At 38.4% G+C, this 25500-nt stretch overlaps 1 protein-coding gene across 2 annotated transcripts in view; it reads right to left on the bottom strand.

Annotated features, from left to right (window-relative positions):
• Positions 1-2098: 2098 nt before the first annotated feature.
• Positions 2099-25500, bottom strand: part of LOC126214855 (myc box-dependent-interacting protein 1) — a 468728-nt gene continuing 445326 nt past the window's right edge. The window contains exons 7-9 of one of the 2 annotated variants that reach the window (XM_049941489.1): positions 19851-20102; positions 15226-15368; positions 2099-5703 (exon numbers count right to left, since the gene is read on the bottom strand). In XM_049941489.1, coding sequence (XP_049797446.1) covers positions 5623-5703; positions 15226-15368; positions 19851-20102 — 476 coding nt within the window. In that variant the 3' untranslated portion in view covers positions 2099-5622. The remainder of the gene's footprint in view (positions 5704-15225; positions 15369-19850; positions 20103-25500) is intronic. The other variant, XM_049941490.1, reaches the window with a different exon arrangement.

The following is a 25500-nucleotide window of genomic DNA, read 5'->3' as shown; positions in this document are numbered from 1 at the left end:
CCTGTGAACATGGGTCCAGAAGTTCATAACTAAAAGTCTACGGTATTGAGGTCTAGGCCCAGGTGTGATGTCACCCCCCCCCCCTCCCTGCCCCCCCACTGCTGCCCCCCTCCAACCAATCCAGTTAGTTACAGTTTGAGCAAGTACACCAAGTCCTTTCATCCATACATGTATTTTTTCATCATTACTAACTTTTCTACAAGAACGAGTATACAATGTAAATGGCATATTACTATAGACATAACTAGGTCTACTATTAGTCTTCGGGTCAATTCCACAATGGCACGTCTCGTATGCAATAACATCTCAATCGGCGAAAGATTCTAGTCCAGGAAGGGAGGCATTTTCACAACAGACGATGGCTAGCGTAAACTAACCACTACCAGAATTTCCAGTAGCGACGTCCAGACTAAAATTAACCCTGCAGCCATGGAAGAATATAGGTCTATTTAATATAACTGCTTGGGCTGTTCCATTTCCTCCAAGTTTATTCTTGAGGCTAATTATGTGTTTGTAGACAGGCACGCGGTGGCGGCGTTGAAGATACACACCTCGATGAGGCACAGTGCTTCAATGCTGTTGCAGATAGAGCTCACAGCGGAATAGTTCTGGTGCACCAGGGTACTCGTGCTGCTAGTACTACTACAGCACACGTACGAGATAACTCCCGCCGGCTGGTGCCTGCAGAGTCTAAGTCCGTTATCAGTGCGTTACGTAATCGAGGTCACCCGCTCTCTATCTAAGCAGGCAGTGCACGTCAGCGGAACCATTCCACCGAGAGCTCTGTCTGCAACAGCATTGAAGCACTATGCCTTGTCGACGTGTGTATCGTCAACGCTGCCACCACATGCCTGTCTACAAACACATAATTAGCCTCGAGCATAACTAGCGTAGCCTTCAGCTAGGTAGCCAGTATATTAATGAGAAAGTCCAGATAATGTGTGCCATTTAACCTCTGTGGTAGCAAGTATGGCCGTATTAATCTATTGCGAAGTATGCCTGCCCGTACATTGATTGACAGTCGGTGTTGATACCCTCTTTCCTGAACTGCTTGGGGATTTACATCTGCCCGTATATGCTGGTTATGGAAATACACAGCATCACCTCTCATGAACCCTGCCTCATCTTCAAATAAAATCTTAGATGTGAACAGTGGGTCTGCGGCACACTTCTGCAACAGCCCTTGACAGAACTGCGATCTGCCACGATCGTCTTGTGGCCTTATGGCCTGAACTCTCTCTAGATGATGCGGGTACAGCATGAAGTAATCTCCCCCTCCCCGATAAGAGAGTGAGACATGCCTTCTGATCATCGCACACTGGTCCCAGGTGTTTCTTCCACCAAACGTAGCAGGCATGCAGACTGTGTTGGGCCTCCCACTGTCAGTCTTCCAAGGTGCAAGGGAACCTATGTCCCTCGGACACTGGAAAAGTCTGCTGAACAGCTTAACAGAGGACACGGCTTGCAGCTACATCCATTTGCTAAACAAAAGCAGGCCATTTCTCTTGTAGATTAGTAGGCTTCCATTGCTACTAAGTGACGCAAGAGAGAAAATGTAAATTTACTACACCATTTGTACTTACCAACAGGGGTTACAGTAAACACTTATGTGAAACCACATTTGGAACAAGATAAAACACCATGATACATACCCAGGGTAGACAGTACTGTACAATAAGGCACACAAACATGACAAAAAGTAACACAGCACGAGTCAAACCATACAACTGACTGCAGACCGCCTAATGGTAGGTAGAGCACTGTGAGTAGACACCTGTCAAAACATTTGATGGAGTGCCAAATGACTGTGGTAATATCCACAACCGAGTGTCGCACAGCCCTTCCTATAGACGTGTGTGTATCTCAGAGAGAATGTATCTCCAGACCCTATGTAATGGACTTGTTTCAATGAGTACTACCAACTTTCAAAGTATTAGATACTTTTTTTTTTCAAAACACCCTGTATATTATTTTGTGCACACTATTTTGTGCTATATGATGTCATCATTTGTGCCACACATCATGTGATATTAGAAATCTGATTTCAGTAACAGAACAACAAATGCTCTTATCCATTCAGATCATTGAAGCCAAGGAAGAAGGTTGAGCAAAACTTTAATATCTTTTAAAACAAGATACAGTGTTTTAGTTTCTCTATACATATTAAACTAAAACAGTTTTACTTATGAAAAAAATTTAGTTCAATATATTTGTAACAGTATATAGCGGCAGTCTATCTTACTTCGAGAATATGGCAAAAAAGGAAAGATAAGTTTCCAAAAATGGTACAAATTAAAATCTGTTATTGTTAATATTTTCAGCCATTTTTCCTCAGTTGCAACTTCAATTTGCTTTATCATACAGATTAGAAAAAAAATTGTTTTTTGCCAAGCAGAAGTTGCAGAGGGAGATGTGGAAGTGGTGAACAGCAGTGGTACACAGCAATCTTCAAGTTTCTTCATACACTTTCACACCACTGAAGACACCCAGCATAAATATGAAACGTGTTCGGAACACACAAATAAAAAAATTCAGCTGCTCAAGACACAACTTTTTCCTTATCTGTGTGATAAAGCAATATTAAAATATGTTCATGTTCTAGCTACAATGACAGTTTATGTATCACAATATCAATAAAAATCAGAACAACAGTAATAATGTACACATGTTCACAGTAATATAATTATTATTTCAAAATGGCACCAGTGTTTCAACTGGAAATAATGAGAACTAATCACAATAAATCATGAATTATGTGTAGTAAAAATGTTTTAAAAATGCCTGAAAATAACATCTGAAATGCATGTGAATGGAAAATGAATGACACGATGGGCTGAATGCTTCTTACAAACAAACAAATGGACGGGAGGAGGTGTAAAAAGGTTTACACTTTAAATAAGGAGCACATTTGTAATCAACAAAGAAAACAACAACAACGACTTAAAAGCAATACACGATAAGCAATGTTGACTGAACTGAATTGTCCCTTCAATTTCTTACATTTTCTTTAAAAAATAAAACACTCCACTTATCCGGATAAAATTATCCGGAAACTACTTGTCATTCTACTGGAAGGGGTGACAAGATTCTTTGAGCTTTCAGCTCTCCTATAATTCTTGGAAGCGCACACATGACAAATTCATGCTCCCCAGTGAAATGGGAGGAGAAAAAAGTGGATAAAATAACTGCTATTGTATAAAGATAATAATAAACTGAGATTAATATTAGAACAACAACATTTTTATGAGTATTTTTATTCAGTGTTGACAGACAACCTAATACTCTATGCTGACGAATAACAGGGTATGATGAATGCTACGCTATTGTAAATTCACAAATGAAATGATGGCGTAGCAAGAAAATGAACTGTGCCGTTCTGAAACCTTCACCAGTGGTTCCCAAAGACACAGGTAGTGCCCCTAATGGAGAGGGTGGGGGAGGCATAAAAAAAAAGTAAAATTATCCCCATGAAGTGCGGAAGTGGGAATAAAGACAGTAATGTGAGCAACAATTTCAATTTAGACTGAAAGCCTGTGATCCACCTTTCCCTGTTTTGAGAGAATGGATTGGATAGCAGCAGCTAAAGGAAGACACAAATTGGCATAAATGCTCCCTGAAACAAACTGTGAGCATGCAGTGGAACTGGTCAGCTTCCACATTTCTTAAAGCAAGAAGCAAACCAGCAGATCAGAAATTTCCCCAATTTTTTCTGTCTATGTGTGTTTACTTTCCAGTGTAATAAATACTGTCACATAGACATTAGGAAGTACTGGTGTTCTCCTTTCAGACTATTAATAGAATTAGTGTCTTGTTATGTACTTTTCTTCTCTTTTCGTTTAATAAAGGCACTTATGGGCAGTTTTAACTCCTAGCTAGGCACCTGCAGAATACCTTTTTCTGATGGAAGAAAAAAAATTCTGGAGACAATTTTGTGTTGTGCAAGATTATGGAGAGAACATTTGGTTTTTGTAATTTCCAATATTCCACCCGGTTACACACAAGGAGGTAGATCGACAAAATATCTATTTTTCTACACAGTTCTCTCTCAACTGCAGGGAGAAAGAAATTTCTCAAGAAGAAGGATAAAAACACTGCCATATAAAATGCTTTCTCACAAAGATGGCAATTTGGCAACAGTGGCACATTACGATAAACACGTGCCGTATCATTTATTGCTGGTCAAGTGGAATGTTTACAACTTGAACAGGTAAATCTGTAAGGAGTACTAAATGCACATAGTGAAAACTTCGATGTATCTCCGGACGGACAAAATGAAAATGTTTGGGGACAGGTTTGCAGCGTTCTGACAAGAGCTTCGAAGAGTGCCCACTCTCTTTATGCAGGTGCCTAGGTAGGAGGGTGTCTGCCACAAAAACTGTGTTACAGGACATAGGCCACTGATAAAGTACTCTTACAGATTCTACAAATACAATACAGTATATGTAACAATTTTACAGTCACTCTTGGCTCCACGTCTGGGCTCTTGTCTTGACGAGGGTAAAATTATAACCGAAGCAAAATCGGCACAACTCTGTTTAAAATGTCTTATTCTGTATTGACGTTTGTTCACAAATGACTATTCCTTAAAAAAAAACACACAAATGACAATTTACAACAGCAATAAAATTCAGCATGCTAACAGAGAAACACAATAGTGAGAAATAATTGGCTTGCCGTGTAGTACATAATGATTACTTGTAATATTCTTATAAACTATTGTATATAAAAATAAATTCAGAAGAGTAATTTCCATTTGGCACAATTTTATGCCCAAGACAAGGCAAAGAAGACCAAAAAAGTGGGAGAGATATCCCAGAGGTTCGCAGGTTTTTTTTCTTGAGGAAAAAAAACTTCAGTAAATGGAAATAGAAATTCGAATAGTCCCTTAGCCTGTGGGCTTGCAACAGTATCAGCAAGACAAGAATGAGTGTCATTTGTATTCGGAGCAATGTGAGCAGCTATAAGAAAACCTGCAGCAAACTTATAGCTGTCATAGTAATTATATTTATATTAAAATAAGATAAAATATGCCGTAAACTTCTTAAAGGAAATTTAAATTTGAGCGCGATTGCTTCAGAGTAGCCAAATATAACAACACGGCACCAGAATGTAGCCAATAAAGGCAGAGCATGTTAAACAAAACTAAAAGAACAACTCCATTAAAATGTATGCTTACTTGTTCTTTTTTCATCCATGACATTTGTCCTCTAGGAGGTAAGAACCCTCCTCCAAAAATTCAATGGTCTGACAATATTTCTAACACATACAATAACTAAGTGAAACTATACTGCCTTTTAAAACTGACCAACATTTTTCAGAACTTCACCTTCAGAGGATCTGTCATCCTGCAATTGACTAACAAGTTGTAATCATAGAATGATGTCACTCTGCACCAGTTACACAGTTTTGTCTGCACTGTGGCAGCAGGGAGTCACATGTAGTGTAGAGGCGGACAGGCCCTCTCGAGTAAAGCAGAGATTCTCAGGTTTGCGTGTGACGGGAAACGGATTGCGGTGGGCCAGGAGCAGAGCCAAGAGTGGACCGGCCGGCCGAGGAAATGCCGGCCGCGCCGTGCCGCGAGGCCGGAAGCTGCCGTCACAGATCCGTGCGGCAGCGGCTACCTCACAGCGGCCGTGTGAAGTTGGCAGGGAACATGCCCTTCTCTCCTGTACCCTCTTTCACGCCCATCAGCCAGCCTTCCTCCTGGAACACAACAAAACCCATTCTATTAGTCTCCAAACATTCTTTATGACTACGGCAATATTTGAAATAGAATAGGAGTGCTTATCTATGTAAAAGAATGCATAATGTTGCAATAAGGAACCCAGGGAGTGTGCACAATGAAACAACCTCTTCAGAATGTGGAATAATCACTACCGGTGTACTGGCTAGGTTTAATACTGGTTGCCATCTTGTTCTTGTTCTATACTGGGTGGCTATAATTAAAGTGCAGCTGCTCACGGAGGTCCAGTGTGGACTGTAATCATTGAATGACAGTGAAGCTTGACAGTTATTTTGCTGTGAATTAGAGACTGTTTCGAAACAAATGAAACAGTACACTGTAATGTTTCGAAACAGTGAAACAGTTTGTGTTTCGTAATCTAATAAACCTACACATTTTATCAACTTGAATGTCTACCGTATAAGTATGTCCATATAAACACAAATGAGGTGTGAGAGCGCTGATCATATTTTCATACTTTCTCCAATATCACTTAGGCGTCTTGGCAGTTTCGTATTTCCTGCAGCAAATGCGCTGCTTTTGTGTCATGTGACTTTCATACTTTTCAATTGGCTGAGGACAGCCATAGCTGAAGATAGAAGAACCACCACGAACGGAACTGGAGGTGGGAGCAAACTGCAGAAACAACGGATATGCTACTGGGATTCCCACATTCCTTTAGTATGGGTAATATACCCATCCTGCTAATTTCCATGCACACAAAGGGAATCATTGTGGATAATAGGTACAGTGATTAAAGACTCACAAATAATACCAAATAATTTGAATAAATAACAAAATATAACAGAAAAAATTTGTCTTTCAAGGTGTTTCGAACCGTTACTATAAATTCACCATGCTTCCCAGCCCTTCCCATTCACCATTACACTATCAGTGATGTGTCAAACAGATTGATTGCAATTATACCTACGTCAAATTTATGTATATGTCTAATAACTGTCACTGTACGCCTTTTTTATTCAAAATGTTGTAGGCTTACTTGTGTTTCTTAATACGATTACTGTACATGAACAGAGAAGCGTATGTTATAAAAAAAGTGTAATTTAACTGAATGATTTTCACATATTTATTATTTTGAATGTGGACAGTATGCGTTGTTCTAGTGTTTGGTTAGTGTTTATAAAGCAGATGTTACGCCATTTCGGAGTAGGACAGTCAGCTAGAAACAAAGCTTTATTTTCGGATATCTTAAGCTTCATGCTATTGCTTGTCAAAAAGATTTCGACACTCTTGAAAGTGTTTCATGAAGTGAAGTGGTACATTGTGTTTCAGTACCTGTGCCGAGCCTGAATCTTGTCCGACACAGAGCGGAATGAAACATCACTGTTTCGATACAATTAGTCCGTTCCAAGCACAGGTGGACTGAAACAGCCTTATTTTGAAACAACGATACAGTTTCTGTGTCTGGCTCGAGATCGAATCTGGTCTGGTTATCCAAGACGGGGGCAGAATGAAACACCACTGTGTCGAAACAGTGAACCACAGCCGTTCAGAAACACAAACAGTTCCACGTATCGATACACTGTATCGAAACGTAGAAACAGTGGCCAAGTCTACTGTGAATGCAAGAAAGACCTATAGAAATGTTTCCATATGCAATGGATTAGAAACGTGACATGGGCAGAAAAGGTCATATGAATGAGAAAGTCATAATGTAGATTTTTATTATTAACTGCCACTTACACAATTTGGAGATGTACTGCAGCAGATTTGCACCTGGTGGCCAACATTGGAGCTAATTTTTTTTCCAATGTAAACTGGTTCTACATTAGCTCATATACCAAGTTTCTTTCTCATATGATAATTACAGCTCACACTGGACCTCCACGAGTAGCTGGATATTAATTATAACCACCCAGTATAAATGATACGCCATTAAGCACCTGTGATTTTGGACTCTTTGTCTCTGCTTGCATTTCAGGAATTATAATTAAGGCTATAAGAATTAATAACTGGTTTTCTGCAAATGGATTTGCAACGAACTTACGATACTTTTGTGAAAAAACTGTCTAAGATTGGCAAATAAACTGCTTTATTTTTATGCCATTTTTGGCTACTACTTTCATCAGTTATCTGCAGTTACGATTAAAGGAACATAAAGTGCAACAAGTTGTACATCATTAAGCTACAATAAATTATAAATAAAAGTTAAAAAATATATTTAATAAAGTTTACTGAACTTAGAACTTGCAAAACAAAGGTTCATTGTCAATCTTAAAGCTCTAATAATGGCATCAACTAATGACAGAGTTAAAAAAATTAGATGAAGATGGGTGGAGCTAGTGTGAGGTTGTTGCCTTCAAATTTTATTTTATCTTTTTTTTCTCCTTGTTCACTTCATTCTTGTAAAAAAGACAGACACTCTTAATTATAAACATACAAAGCTCAATTATAAATGGCAACAAATGAATATAGCTGGATACTCATGACATTAACTTTACAGATGGCGGCAATTAGACTGTGTGGACTTTGCTTAAACTTAACAAGTATTATTAATTGACTGTGTTATACAGTATTTTCTATACAGCAGCTGTATGTACTTCAGTATTGAACATATTTTGCATTAACATAATGGGGAGTATTAATTAGTAATTGTTATAATTACACATGTCAAATAAATAAAAAAAAAACTGTGTGAACTAAAACTTAGCCAAACAATACTGTAAAATGTGTAGATTTTTAAAACAGACTGTAAAGAATAAAAGCAAATCTGATTATTAAATTCAAATATTTTGGAACACAGCTCTAAGGTCCACATGTTGCTACAATGAATGTCTTCATATTAGCTGACACCTCAATTAGGCATAGATTTTATGACTGACATGGAACCTTGTTTTGCAAGTTCTAAGTTTTTCAGTGAGTGAACTTTCTAAAAATATTTTTTTTTAATGTTGTACAACAAACACCTGTCACTCTTTATATTCCTTTTATCTTCATTGTAGATCTCTGACGTATCCAAAATATCATAATAAATCAATCAATTAATTTGGTGAACTAGACTGTTTTATTCACAATAACCATATTGATAAGAATCTCACCTGGAAGTTACATGTTACGGCTCACCATAAATGCTCAAGCTTTACAATTTTTATATTACAGATACTATCAGATGTTGGAGATACCAGTGTCAAAGTAGACTTCATATTTTTTGGCACAGCTCTCCATTGAGGAAGAAAGTGTTATGGTACAGAACTATTTGGTTGTGTGGTGCCTGTTCTGGGACGTACATGGCCCTTTTGAAATGTTGAGCATACTGACAATACCCTAACAGTACATTTAATTTCTTATAAAGTTGTTGACGGCAATTAATGACTGGTGAAAAACAACAGTATTATTCATAAATATAAGTTCAATGAATGGCCTCAGAAAATAAAGGAAACAATAGTTAAAAAACCTTTCCTATTCTTCAAAATAATCACGTTTAGCTACAACGCACTTCTGATATCAGTAGTAAAGTTGGTAGAAACAGTCTGCAAATGCTTCCTGTGTAATCTCTAGGCAGCATGGTCATGGTCATAAGTTGCTGGATATCCTCATCATTTGCGGGAGCTGAGTATGGGTTACCAATACAATCCACAGATCAAGTGACAAAAGAGAGGGGGGGGAGGAAGGAGGGAGGGAGGGGGACGGGGGGGGAGGGAGGGAGGGAGAGGGGGACGGGGGGGAGGGAGAGAGGGAGGGAGGGAGGGAGAGGTGGACGGGGGGAGGGAGGGAGGGAGAGAGAGAGAGAGAGAGAGAGAGAGACTTCCTTTTTAAACTTCTCAACCTATTCTTCCTCAGAAGAAACAGAATTAATAATTCCAACACCATGTAAAAGTAAATATTTTAAACTTCTCAACCTATCCTTCCTCAGAAGAAACAGAATTAATAATTCCAATACCTTATAAAAGTAAATATTTTGCTTACTCAAGGTGAGTACTGGCCACTAGGTCTGTCTCATAAAGTAGAATTCTGTGATCAACAGAATCAAAGGCTTTGGGAAATATCACAGAATTTTCCAACAGAACAATTTTTCTTTTTGAGCTCTGCCATGACATCATTTGTCAGCTACAGAGATTTCTTCCTGAAAGTCAATGGGAGAGGTAGCAGACAAGTTCTGCTCACTTAAATGAAAATGTATTCTACCATAGGTCACCGCCTCAAATGCTTTTGCAAAGACTGGAAGGAAATAGATAGATCTGTAATTAGAGGTGGTTTGCATGTCTCCAGTTTTGCCAATGGCTGTTACTACACGATATTTACGTCTTTTATGAAATACGCTCAGAGCTGTAGATTCACTTCAAGAATAACTTACGAGTAATGCTATCAAGTCACTTTTTACACCACTTTCTGTGTTCGTGTTTTAACAAGAATTAAATATTCTGTTAGAAACACCACCACAGCCAGCAGACTTACTACTTTTTGGTGATCTGATGAATTTTGTAAATATTCTTAGGGGTTGTGTTTTTCAAACTAATATTTGTTGGTGGTACATGCAGCATCTGTACAAGTAAATCTAACTCATGTGCATTTTTTTTGTTTGTTAGTGGGTGCAATGTCTGCTACCAATGTGAGGAAGTAACAACAGAATTTGTTGGTTGATGGTTTGTAAGTGTAACCATTTCTGCAGAGATCTTAGCTAGGGGATGAATTTCATAATGGTCACTACATTGTTTGTTTCATTTTTAATTACGATTAGAATAGTTTTTGGCTTATTCTTGGAGTAACGTATTTTTGTAGTAAAATACACAAGTTTTGAACTGCCTGGCAGATTAAAACTGTCGGCCAGAGTGGGACTCAAACCTGCTGGGCCATTAGCAAGTGTCAACGTGCGACCCATTCAATGGAACATCATCAGTATGGGCTTTCAGAGCTGAAGGCCCACTCACGTACCCAGCACAACACAAAGCTTTACACGTTGCCAGGCCGCATCAACACCAACATTGCATTGTTGGTGACTGGAAACATGTTCCCTGGTTGGACAAGTATCATTTCAAATTGTATCGAGTGGATGGATGTGTACAGGTATCCATGGACCCTGCATGTCAGCAGAGGACTTTCAAGCTGGTGGAGGCTCTGTAATGGCATGAGGCTTGTGCAGTTGGAACGATATGGGATCCCTGATACATCTATATACGACTCTGACAGGTGACACATACATAAGCATCCTGTTTGATCACCTGCATCCATTCATGTCCATTGTGCATTCAGGACGACTTTGGCAATTCCAGCAGGACAATGCGACACCCCAAACGTCCTGAATTGCTACACAGTGGCTCCAGGAAGACTCTTCCGAGTTTAAACACTTTCACTGGCCACCAAACTCCCCAGACATGAACATTATTGAGCATATCTGGGATGCCTTGCAACATGTTATTGAGAAGAGCTCTCCACCCTTTGTGCTCTTATGGATTTATGGACAGCCCTGCAGGATTCATGGCGTCACTCCCCTCCAGCACTACTTCAGACACTGGTCGAGTCCATGCCACATCATGTTGTGGCACTTCTGCATGCTGGCGGGGGTCCTGCACAATATTAGGCAAGTGTACCAGTTTCTTTGGCTCTTAAGTGTATTTTATTATTAAAAACTGTCTGCCATGGTTTTGGGAATTAGCCATGCAGGCAGCCTCTTACCAGAAGCATTTACTATTGATGTTAGTGCTAAATAAATGCAGACTGTTTAGTCTAAAACCTAATTGTCAATAGCTGTTGCAGTATTTTGTTCACACACATCCATGCCCGAGGCAGGATTCGAACCTGCCACCATAGCAGCCGCGTGGTTCCAGACTAAAGTGCCTAGAACCGCTCGGCGACAAGAGGCCAGCTCAATGCTCTTGGGAAGTTTACTGAGGAAAATAATGCATAGCTGTACATTAACAACTTAGGTGCCCTTAGTCAGAAAATTGATGTTAAAGCCTCCACAAACAATGATTCTCCAGGAACATCTGCATGACCTTATTAAAACTGTATCCAACTGCTTTACAGAGCTTAAGAGTCTTTCTTCATTAACCTGAAGGGTTGGAAACATTTTTAAGACCTTCATCTGTCAAAATAGATCTGTTCTGCTATGCGCAACAAGTCTGCTGAAATTCCATCTACCCTTTCATTTTCTTGAATGGATATAAGACATGCACCTTTTTTATTTATGAGGCTTCTGAGGTTTTAGTGGAAAATACTAAACACATTTCTTTTAATGTATGAGGTTTTGTTCAAGCAATATTTTGTTTTGCCAGTAGCAGTAAATATTCAATCTGTGTCTGCACTTATCCTACAGCACTGGCTTTTGAAAGAATTGACCCTTAAATAATTTAGGGAACATATGGTAGATCACTGGGATGGGATGGATAGTGCCTTGGTCAGACTGGACAGTTTTGGGAATTAGCCATGCGGGCAGCCTCTTACCAGAAGCATTCGTTTACATACTGCAGCATGTATCGTGCGGGCAGTACTGTGATGCATTAACAGATTTCCTGTTAACAGTGAGTCTGTGTGTAAGGTCAGTGTGTAATAAGAGGTCTGTGAGCACTAGATGGAAGTCAAAACCAAAAGAGAGGGCACATAGTACAGAAAAAGTCCAGATACATTTTATCCCAGAAAATACAGTAAGGGGATTCATGTTGAACTTAGTGAAAGAATCAGAGCTTGACTGAGGGTGAACAGTGCTCAGATTCCAGGATATCTTGCCCTCTCTAATCTAATACAATGCTCAATTCTGAGCCTCTTAGCCCCTGCTACTATTCCTAGAGAATAAAATTAAGTCTACTAGAAATGAGTTTCAGGGTTGCTATCACGAGCACATGAGCACATCAGTTGAGGAAGGGGGGGGGGGGGGGGGGGGGAGGGGCAGGTGATAAAAGAAAGGAGCACAGTGGAAGTGAGATGTGTTAATTTATGCACCACTTACTAAAAATATTGTTTTCTGTCATCTAAGATAATCTGCCATCCAGAAATCATAAATTTCAGATACCTTTTTTTTATTTATTGGAGTGCACAGCTATTTAAAACCAGTACCAGTAACATTAATTAGATCTTTGGTATTAAAAAAGCTGCGTAATGTATCATTCAAAGTAACATGGGGATATGCTGTTACCCTGGAAGTCACCATAGAAAAGAAATGTGACAAAAAATGATATCATCATAGTAAAATCACTGATAGACACAAAAGGTACAATTATATAGATGTTATATACAACATGTAATAAATTAAAGTTTTATATTAATGACTTCATGTCCTCAGCAAAACAACATTAACAATATTTTACAAATGAGTATCATGCAGTCACACAAACAGAATATGGTACAAATCTGTGCCATATGTGTCAGTATCGTGAGATTGAAGGTGTTTAATTTTTGTCAAACATTTGAAAATTTCTTTGTCGAACACTTATCTTTCAGTGTGTCCTTTCAAGTGTACAGTGGAGTTGTCAATTCCTTTATTTTATGGGCACCTAACACCATCTATACCACCATAAAGGGACTCCTCACGAGGTGGAATCAAGTAGACAATTAAAAATGATAACTTTCTACAAAAGTATGGAAAGTTGGAAATTAGAAATGCAATTGCGAAAGCCATACAATGACGTACCACCAAAAGCTAAACTGAACTGAACTGGAGAGCGAACAAAGAGACTGTCTGGTTAATAGCAACATCAGTACATAGAGTAACAGGCCATTTTATCAGTATATATGCCACTACACAGTTACATGAATGAAATATCTAAAGGTTCTGGTGGAATGAAGTGCATTAGGGAGAATGTTTTATGCACATTCTGCCACACTTTTATCACAGGGAATGCATAATTTTATGCTTAAAGGAAAATAAAACGAAGAAGTTAATATAAAATGAGGCCTTTTCATGGTTGTCTTCAGTCTTAGGAATAGAGAGAAGTTGCAAGAGGCCATGGCAAATACAGTGGTTGAGGCAACATAATGGTTTTGTTTTTGCCGAAAAGTGATGAAAAAGGAGGAGCAGTATTATGATGCATTCAGATTGCTTGAGGCAAATAGCACGTAACTCCCAGGAAGTATCCCTTATTGACAGTACGACCATAAGACAAGAATTCATGATGGACTATCCCATTTTAATTGAAGAAAATAGTGAAAGGAACCTTCACACGTAATTCAACTTTAATTTTTGTCAGTTTTGGCAATTTCCATTGGGATGATTAGGCCTCAGTTATGCCATCATACCCATATACCCATGTTTTGCTACCTGTTATAACCTCCTTTATAATTAGAAGTTCTGGATCATTGTTACTTCATTCATCAATTCCTGAGCAATGCCTATTGTATGCGATGTCATTTTTGGTCGAACCTCAATAATTTCAAAACAAACTTCGGTGCTACACATTTCATGATGAAAAAAAAAAAAAAAAAAAAAAAAAATAGAAAATAGAAAAAAATTGCTTGTCATGAGCCAAAGGATATGCTGATATCATGAGCAACCCCTCTGATGGTGATTCAACAATTTTCCTGAATCATTTTCTTTATTTCTTCCTCATTGTCATCAGTAATTTATGTGCTAGGCCATCCCGGGCAATTGTCATCTTCAAAATCTTCTCAACCCACTTTGGAACATTTATACCACTCATAAAACCTTGTCTTACTCGTAGCAGATTCACCAGGAGCCACAGTCAGTGTTTTGAATGCAGTGCTGCACTTTATTCCATTTTTCAAGCACAATTTAATGTACATTCTTTGATCTATCTTTTTTGAAAGTAAGAAGTCGTAAGGCACTTTACACCGCTTTTAACCTTCTCGACTGTCAACAATATACTAAATATTCAAAACAGATGAAAATGCCAACATACATCAGATAAATGTGTACTAACAAGATTTTAAAAATTGAAATTTGGATGTTTAAAGCCTGTGAAATTAAATTCCCATTATTTTTTGATCGCAGCTCCTATGAACTACAATGTTTCTCTCTACATTTCCCTTTCTTATACATGCTCCCTGTTTAACTAACACTTAAGCAGCCTACAACGCTTCGACTGGCAGACCAAATCATCCAATGTTAATCCCTAGAAAATGTGTAGGACTAAATGGAACAGCAAGTGAAAGCTTGATATTGACATCCCTGCAAAGTGGCAGCTCTAAAGGATCTAACCATCAGCTGGATACTCCATACCCAAAGAAACTTGTCAACATTTTTCTGTCTCATAATTGAGGCTGTTATTGATCCGATAGTGTTATACAGCATTAGCGAGATGTCTTCTTGTGGTAACTAATTTTTGGTGCAGTGTGATTATTTATGAGAAGAAATGCGGAACATGGAGCAGCATTCAATCAGGCATAAATAGAGTGCCATTAGTTGTCACTGACTGCACGTAAAATCCAGACACAGATTGGACAGTACAGAATCCTGCAACAAACCTGTAATGGCAGACTCTACACCAATAGACGCTCCCCCGTCACTCTTACTGAGCCGACAGCTACAAGTAGCAGAATGCTACAGCCACACAGAAGAGGAACCAGATGGGGGCACCACCGCTATTACAGACCTGTTCCTCCGGGTCGTCGTACTCCACGACTCTGATAATCTCGCCCACGTCGAATGACAGCTCGTCCACGTCCTCGCGATTGTACTTGTACGTCGCTTTCACACGGTACAGGACCCCTGGCGGGAGGTTGTCGGTTGTAGCACCTGTCGAGAAAATGGGTACATTTTTACAAAACATCTTGCCTTAAATTAACAATTAAAGCATGTAGAACACATCAGAAAACAGGATTAGTATCACCTCCCTAAATTTGCAAATCTAACTGTGATGCCATGTCACCTGTGGGAAGCAAGAACAGACAAATGTTATCCCCTCTCAAGTTCATTGCTAATCTTAGTGGCATGGCCTTTACTTTGGAAAGTCATTAGCAGCAAATCTCTTAACTAAATATTTTCAGTAACAGTCTTCTGCTGTAAAATATTAATTAAAAGGTGCAAAAGTTTCGAATAAGCAGTAAAATGCAAATTACACATACAGCCTATGAAACAAAATGGAAGCACTCATCTGCTTGAAAAACAGGCATAAATATTTCTTCCAGCCATCTGTAATCAGCTAAATCTTATATTCAGAAAGTGTGAATGCTAAAAAGTTCTCGATTGTCATATTTGTGTAGTGCAGATAATGTGAGCATGAACACTGCAGTGACATAAAGAGAAAAGGTTGCTTCATCTGTAGTCATCTGAGGGTTCTTACTCACATAAGTTCAAATATAGCAACAAGTCATCAGCAGAATTTTATATTATCATCTCCAATAGGCTCCACCTTGATAGCTGTGTGATGATGTTTACAACACTGAATGTGAATTAAGTTTTGTGGCCATTATTTTTAAAATAAGATTTTCATCAATTTTTTACTGTTGTGGTCTTCAGTCCAGAGACTGGTTTGATGCAGCTCTCCATGCTACTCTATCCTGTGCAAGCTTCTTCATCTCCCAGTACCTAATGCAACCTACATCCTTCTGAATCTGTTTAGTGTATTCATCTCTTGGTCTCCCTCTACGATTGTTACCCTTCACGCTGCCCTCCAATACTAAATTGCTGATCCCTTGATGCCTCAGAATATGTCCTACTGACCGATCCCTCCTCCTAGTCAAGTTGTGCCACAAACTCCTCATCTCCCCAATTCTGTTCAATAACCTCCTCATTAGTTATGTGATCTACCCATCTAATCTTCAGCATTAATAAAAATATTTAGAACATGGTACAGTTAATATTATGTTATTTTCTGGTTCTCAGTCATTATGTCATACACTGCAGTTTGTAATGGGACACCCTCCTCTAACATTGCCCTCCACCCCACCCCCTTTTAGTAGAAATGACAGATACAATGTATACTATCGATTATTCTATAGGTGAACATTGTATCAGCTGTTTAACTGAATGAACTTCATTTGATTCTGTGTATGATGCGCTATATTTCAGGCTGGAATGTATAAAAATAAATTAATTTGTTACAAGCAACATGTACTAACAGTTAAAATTATTCTTGTTTTAAAAGTATTTGAAATTACGAAATATCAGACCTATTTAAAATTAATGTTATTAATTGCACAATATAATGCTAATTATTAAGTTTATTTCTGAATAATGATATATTCAAGAAAGTATGTAAACTCTTTCGCTTCGTAAACTCTTTGGAATATTGTGAGTACTGCAGAATGTTATTAGTAGTGGGCATGGTTCTGATGGAATCAGACGCGTTTTTGACTGTGTCACTAATAATGTAATTTGTGGTGTGATAGACGTGGATATTGTGTAGTCTGTGTGATATTGAAGAATGTTACAAAGAATAAAATTCAAGAATAATACAGCAAAATCTTATTCAGTCATCAGGAACCCACAACATTAAATCAAAATTTCAGCCACAAGAATGTACCCCTAGACGCAAAAACTGGAGCCAACAATAAGAGAAAAAGAAGATAAGTAAAAAGTTTTTCTTTTGTATCTCACGCCTCACGAAGCTTTCAAAACTTGTGCAGAGACAGAAAATGTTAATAGTGATGTGTGGGAGCGTAGTATTACAGGTTGCATGTAAGTGGTTGATTTGCATTTCATCTTCATCTCTTTCCATACTTAAAATTCAGCAATAGAATCAATCTTTCATGCCTAGAGGTCACTTTGTGATGGGACATATTTAGGAATACTACTCATTCAGGGATTTACTTCTCTGATAACACAAGGAAAAAACGTGTGCTTTATACACTAACTAAATTATGGCTATGGTATGGTTCAGTTATGTAATAAATCTCAATACAGAAACAATTTTAATTATTTCTGCACAAACAAGTCTTGCTGTTAACACTGACAAGGTTTCTGAGTCATATGGTCTACTGTTAGTCACCCTGGGAACAGATATGCTGTGTACATAAAAAGTTAATACGAACATGTTATACATTCAACAATAAATGTTATTTCCAAACTGCAACACTTATTTGTTATAATGCTCAATTATTAACTACATAAAGTCAAAGACAGTACATTGAAGGGATAATGGGAAACCTTGGTTGTACAAGAAAGCTGTAGAACAAATTTAGAAAGAAATCATAACAACAGTTAATTGGCATTGCAGCACAAATAAACTCCTACTCAAAGAACAAGTTGAACAGTGAATAATCTTGCCTGTCTTCCAATTTGACAAAACTGACCAAACACAATGACAGAAGAGGCAGCTGCATTGCAGAAAAATGTATAAACCCGACTTTGTGTTGCTTCAGTGCACCATTATTGACATTTCAGAGCCCGTCTGCACTTTCTGTAGTAGGAGGAGAGTTCAACATTTTGGGAAGTTCCTTACTAATGTATTGTTGTGTAATTAGGTATGTATTTTACTTTTACCTTTTTCAGAAACTTGCTTTATGTGTAGCTCCCTGGACATGAGTATTGAAAGAAACCAACAGGAAAGAGAGTGAGATTCAAGATATACAAAATAATATTTTCTAGCAAGTGGTTTCCAGCAATAGATCACTGTTATATGGCTATGTGTAACTATTTGCTCACAAGAATAATTATTGTTCTCATTCTAATCATCATTTTTTTAATAGTTTGATCTTTTCATACAGATTAGGTTAAATAAGACTGGCTCATTCAAAGTAGCATTGATGGTACTGATCTTTGAACCATTTGAGTGATGGTCCATCTCTGAGGTGGACATAATGGAATGATGGATCAGCTCTCAGTCTGTGCAGATGGCTGCATCAGTCACAAATAGTAATTGATACGAACAGTTTTAAGTGGTTAGGCTTATAACGTTAGTGTATGTAATGTCAGGCAAAGAGTCGTAACTAGTGTTTTGTGTAATTGGGAAAACATAATGCAATTTATCAAGGAGGTTGAACTGCCATCAGCACAAGATGCAAGGCATAATAAAAAGAGTCTCCTATGAAGTGCACAATACATTTTGTACAAAGGGTGAATATGCGGACAAGAAAAACAAAAATCCCCAGATTTTTCCAGGATTTTGCAAGGGAAAATACACTTTTTGCAGGGTGAAAATACGCTATGGCCCTGGTGAAAGTAAATTTTTCCGTGTTAAGTGACTGTATACTTTTCCTCGGAGCTATACTTATCAGTCCTCTGGTATACATTGGCATAGAACTTCCTGGAACTTCAGGAAACAAAAACCATGTGTTTTCGAAAGATCTTCAATGCACTGCAACAGATACATTGCATATTTTCGTATTATGAAAGTATAAATATGAACTCCACCATATACAGCACAGTAGCTTCTGAAGCACTGAATCTGAAACTGCAATGCGCTTTTTCAGCCAATTGTAGTCCACGTCACATTTAAGAAATTCATCGCACAGCCTCACATGCTACGTAATTCATCTTGCATAAAAAAAATCACTTTGAACGCAACACTTCTCAAACCGCCATTTGCAATATTTCTTGCGACCTGTTAGAAATGTAAACAGTTGTAATGTCATGCTCATCAAAAGCAATTTGTTATTACGAAGTACTCTGTAATCTTCGCCCTAAAGGCCTTGGGCACATTTTGCTGTCAGCAGACACTTTTGTGTCCACTGTGTTTTGCTGTTGTCAATAGCTATGTCTTTTATGTTTTATTGCTGCAGTATCAGTTCATACCAGCCAAAATTACTAAAATTTAACTGAAAAGTAAACCAATGAATGAAAAATTCCCAGGTTTTTCCCGGATGAAAAGATTCCCGAGTTTTTCCTTCATTTCCCTATTGTCCTGGGGCATATACACCCTGATAAAGTAGCTGAACAACCTATTAACCAAAGTCATCTGTTCTTTTTACTTGAGGAAAATAACAGGTCAGGGAACTGTGAAACAGATGCTGCACAGTAAATGGTAAGAACTCTAGAATGTAGCAGTGATAGGGATCACCAGCAGACACATTCCCTACATAATAATATGTCTATTATTCCATCCATCATATAATGCAGAACAATTAGATTGTTGTCATTATCACATATTTATTTCAGGAATTATAGAATCTCATGGCAACAGTCACTTGTCAAAAACTGTATTAAAATTAGATACCAGTCTGCTGATAATACCACCATGCTATTTTTGAAGAGCACCAACCAGAAAGTACAGAGAAAAAAAGAATTAGAAATGCTTATACGATACACATCAAACTAATTGTCGATTTCCATACTCACCCACAGGTATGTCGTACAGCTCTTCCACTTTCTTGCCAGGTGCCGTGCCATCCGGCACTGCCGAGGAGGGTGTTGGCTTGGCGTTACCGTTTACCTGCGGGTGGGGCTCGTCACCTCCTTTCGGAGCCGTCTCCGCCCTCGGTGGGGCAGCCGCTGTGGGGGGTGGGTTTTCGGCCGCAGGTTCCGGGGACGGAGCACTGGGAGGGGGGCTGCTAGGGGAGGGGGGAGGGGGGCCTTGGTTGTCATCGCCAGCTGCAACACACGGGGACCGTGCAGGGCATGCACACAACACCTCAGTCTCAGAGCCGAGCAGTCCGTACAGAATACCAGAAAGAGAGGTGGCCAGGGCACATCTGTCACTCTTGTTCTCCAATAGTACGCTTGCCGGTATCCAGCGCAGGTGATGAAGTCATTCTTGTGCACAATACTGAATGACTGATCAAACTGTCTTTGCTTAATACAAGATTTGTTTGGATTACCTGTATTCTGTCACTTGGAATACTTGTAATTACAAAATTTATTGTTTATATTGTGCTATGTCCTCAAGGTAAGTGTCATGGTGTTACTTTGCTATTATTTGACAAAGAAAACTGTGCACTTGGGAGAAGTGGAGACTATTTCGGTCATTTGACTAGGGACTGCCGCACTACAGTTCACAGTAGTATATGCTTTCACTACCACCCATGCTCGAATTGCGGGAATAAACATATTCAGTGAACTCGTACACGACGTGCACATCAGGTAAGCCCACATCAGTAAATATATCCGTACTGCAGTGTATCCCTTTTACTTTACAGCCATCACTGCCAGAGAAACAGACTCAAGACAGATCCAAGCAGTACTGAACGCAGGCTCGAGAGTAAAGAGTAAAGTCGGCATTACTGTCATCAACAGCAAGTACCACAAGTGAATGAAATAAATTTGTTTCCGAACAAGACACACACAGCTCATACCATTAACATTTGACATCTTTTATTTTACAGTTATATTGCACAATGCTTAACGACAGCTTATCCATTTTGGTTATTTCAGTCGTGTGTGTCACTTATGTTCATAGCACTCTCCTCTATGTTCTACTGGCCTGTCCCACATATGACGTGCCACGTAGGCACAATATGTGGCATAAACCTAGGTATTGAATGCCTATATTGCCTTTATCTTTATAAAAGCAAACATTTAATTCTGTCATGGGAGTAAAGTGCATTAAATGGAGTACTTTTGTAGCAGTCTTTCAATGATTTCCAAGTTCTGGGGGTTAGCAAACAAACAGTTTGGTTGTAGTCCAAATGGTGAGCAAAAAAATTTACACTCGGCAGCTGGTGAATACAACTATGAAAGTGGAAAGAAAATGCAACACCAACTTGGCTTCCACCACAGAAACTGAGGAATCACGAAGTCTGGCAAAATAATCTTGTAAAATTTAGCCTACAGAGTTTTCTAAAATCTGAGGCAGATAAGCAACTGTCTGTCAGCAGTCAGGCAGCAAGTACACAACGATGAAACTACATCTACATCGATAATCAAAATATTGTGCACATGAACTGGATCAACTCAAATGGAAACCCAAACCGCACTATTGAATGTGCCACAGAAACTTCTGCAATGAAATTTCTTTCTCATATTCTGTATGACATTGTATGAAAAATTGTGGAGCAATGTGGACTGACACCACAATTTTAACAACAATCAGCTCTGAAACAACAGTTAGACTATTAATAAACACATGAAAGTTAATAGTATTAATACATGTATGGCTCAGACGAAATGCTCAAGAACCAGGTATGCACAAACATTAATTAGTAGATGTACTCATGCTAATTCTCATTCACAATACTAAACAACAGCATACTTCATATATTCCTTGCAACTACAGCACAATGATACAGCAAGCCATATATTTGCTTAATTTACACCCTTTTCAATTATCAATCTGGTTTTTACACCTAGAAAAGCTAGTGACACACCAATGATTTTTTTGTGTCCAGAAACAATCACTTTTACATTTTTAGATTACATGTGTGACCATCACAAATGATAAGCTTCAGACCAAAACCAGTAAACTAAAACCATAAATGTGTCTCTGGAAATAAAAATTATTGTAACAAGTACAAGAATCACAGTCATCTCCAAACAATAAAAATGGAAAACTTTGTAACATCAGTGGTAATCACAAAACTTTGAACATTTTTGGATGAATTTTCTACATTGAAGCAAAAATATTCTTTTAATAAAAGTTTTAATATGGCACACAGGACATTGATCTTTTGGAGAGATGGGCAACCATACCCCACAAGAAGATCTCTACACTGTAGTTAATAATAAGTTTCACTGATCAGAGCCATAGTTTGAATTTCAAAACTCACTCAGTCATCTAGAACAGAAGATTCACATTACAAATATAAGTCGAGTGGCTTTGGAGGCAACACAAATCACACAATTTCCATCCATGTTCACGTTTTCTATCGTTTCCACAGATCCCTGTGTGTTAATGCCTGAATGGTTCTTTAAGAAAGGGCATGGCCCGTTTCCTTCCCTGATCCAACCCATTCCATTTTTGTTTTCGTATCCAGGATAGACAGTACAGTTATTTACAAATTCAAATACAAATATTTACACAATACTTTGTAAACGTTAAACTGATTTTGAGGCCCAGAACTCAACAATATCAATTGTTGGAACATCCGATACGAGCCGGTCACCAGCATGCAGACTTCAGGCAACTTCTGGCAGACAAAGAGGTGTTCAGCATCTTTAAGTTCTCCACTCTCGCAGGTTGCATCTCCAGTAATTTAGCCCCAGCACTTCAAGTTTTGTTTGCACCTTGTCACTCCAGTTTGCATGCTGTTCAGAGTCCTCCACATCTGGTAGGATATCTGGAAACTTGCAGCAGGTTCTTTTTTTTGCTCTTGGCTATTACTTCCAGTTGCCTTGTTTCGTCACACTTCTATTCGGTAAGAAAGCTCTTTCTTGTCTTTAGTGCAGGTCATATGCGTCGCTTCAAAACGAGGGATCGCTAGTATCATTTTCCTATTTTTGGTCACCATTTTTGTAGCTGAAGTGTAATACTAGTGTGATGTAGTAGGAAGCAAGTAAACAGTGGTCAAAAAGTCACATGCATTACAGTGAATAACTTCACACATATTGTCGTGAACATATTTTCAAGATAGTTGCCCCGTTCAGCAACACATGCGTAACTCATTTTTCCACGCTCGAGGCCATTTTGTGGAGTACATTTCACTGATGACGTTAAGCTCCATCATTACATTATTCTTCAGTTCTGCCAGGCATGTAGCCACACACACATTGGCATTCCTTTAAAATAGTCTCACAAGAAGTCTGGAGACAAATTGGGAAAATGTGGAGGCAATAAGACTTTAGAGATGAGTCAATCACCATAACATTCACTGAAGAAATGATTTGTTTCATTAGATGTGTGACAAGTGGCATTGTCCTTTTGCCACCAACAATAACATTGATCAGTCTCTAGAAGCAAAATAAATGGCATAATGATGTCTCAATAAACAACATTGTTCACTGCAGCTAAAAAAAAATTCGCCCCCACTATTTTCCGACACTATATGGCGCACCATACACCTATTTTTTGACTGGGCAAGGTGTCTTCATGCAAGACATGTGGATTTTCAGTTGAGCAAATTCTTGTGTTGTAACTAATCACATATCTTGTATTTTAACGAATCACATATCCACACAGATCAAATGATACCTCATCAGTGAAGAAAACACGTTCCCATTCTGCAATTCCAAGGATGTCAAAAAAATCACACTTAAACCATGTACAGTTTGATAAAATCTCTCTCTCTCTCTCTCTCTCTCTCTCTCTCTCTCTCTCTCTCGCTCTCTCTCTCCCACCCCACCTTCTGCACACTACGAACACGATGTGCACAAAATTTTGTCTGTTCATCACTTTTTTATCACTCACATAGAAAATCTGAGATTGGGAAAGTAATCTCCTCAAGTTTTTTGAAGGAAAACACACTGTCACATCTATCTCTTCAGTCATGTTTCAAAATGACCCGTCTCCGTGTTCTCACTTTGTCTCCAACTGATCTGCATTGCCAGAAACATGTAATTAATATTATTATTGCATGTGGAATTTGGATATTTTTCATGAAATGTCTACAATATGTGCATAGGAAGGACGAAAACTCATTGCTCTCGGCAAAATTACATGCTTATCAAGCAATAAACTTTGCAGTATTACAGACATAATGTCACCTGTAACTATAACACTGGTGTTGACTGTTGTATGTAATACTTGTGGTACCATCTTAGGGTGGCTGATAGAATGAATGCAATACGAGTCCTATTTGTAGACATTTATTTTCATGTGTGCGACTTTTCGATTGCACTGTACAATGATGGAGGAAGAGGGAGGAGCAATGTAGCTCAGTTGACAAGATGAGAGGCAGGTAGGGGACAAATGGACACTCCAGTTTAAAATCTCCACGGTTCCCCTTTGACAGGTGACTGTCAAGTATATGGATCCAGAGCTATCTGAGGGAGGGCGTGTTTGTGATGCAAATGCTCCACTTCAGAACATTTTAGTAAAAATATTTATACACCGTGTTTCAAACTGAATAGACAGGTTTAAGGCTCTGTAGCATTTATTACATTCAACTTACAACTATAAATAATATATCAAATGACTGACATAGTCAAACAGTTCTTCTTACAAGTAACAGTTTTTCTTCCGAGTGTTCAATGATCGCATATTAAGTTCATAGGTGAGTTCTTCCCAAGCCATTATCAGTGTGTCTGGAGTAATTGTTGCAACAATGCTGTTTCTGAAGTTGGGTAGGTCAGTTGGTAGTACCATCTCGTGCGGAACTTCAGACTCCAGATGTGCACGTTAAATGATGTTTACATTTACACTTAGGTGAAACGTCAATTCATCACTGAAGATAACACGATTGAGAAAATCTTCGTCATCATGCAACAACATTTCATTTGCAAAATTGTCATGTAAATTGTGGTCTGTAGGCTTAGAGCTTGTAACAATTGCAGACGGTACATAGTTTTAAGCACCTCCTTAAAGTCTCCATACTGAGGCCACTGGAATTGCTAATTCACGACTTGCCTTCTGAACTGATTTCTTGGAGCTACAGGTGAAAGACGCACTCATTCAATATTTTCTTCAATCACTCTTGGTCATTCCGTATTCTTCCCTTTGTGCATAAGTATAAAAACAAAACTATGAGTTGCTCTTTCATTTGAAGAATTATTTATTATTGTAAATTGATTATAATCAATGTTACAAAGCCTTAAAACCTACATGTTCATTTTGAAACATACTGCATTTTTACATAACCACATACTTGTGTTCACAATACCACTGCTAAGTGAAATACTGACATTGGTCAGTGCACAATTCAGTTTTATGTTGTATAAATTACAACACTGTCAAAGTTGACAGCAAGTGATACTGTTATACGTCATCAATCATTTGCATGACACAGGTACCTCTCAAATTTTTTTGACACAGGCTGCATATCTCTGAATTGCATTTTCTTGGAAGTTATTCCATAACAGTGTTTCAATGTAAACAATTTATTATTATTAAACTCGTATATCCCTATTCCTAAGAACAGGAAAAAAAATTGATTTTTTGGCCACTTTTGATGTTAATTTT

The sequence above is a fragment of the Schistocerca nitens genome, chromosome 12, assembly GCF_023898315.1.
Source record: "Schistocerca nitens isolate TAMUIC-IGC-003100 chromosome 12, iqSchNite1.1, whole genome shotgun sequence".
Taxonomy (NCBI): Eukaryota; Metazoa; Arthropoda; class Insecta; order Orthoptera; family Acrididae; genus Schistocerca; species Schistocerca nitens.
This window is presented reverse-complemented; position numbering and strand designations above follow the sequence as displayed.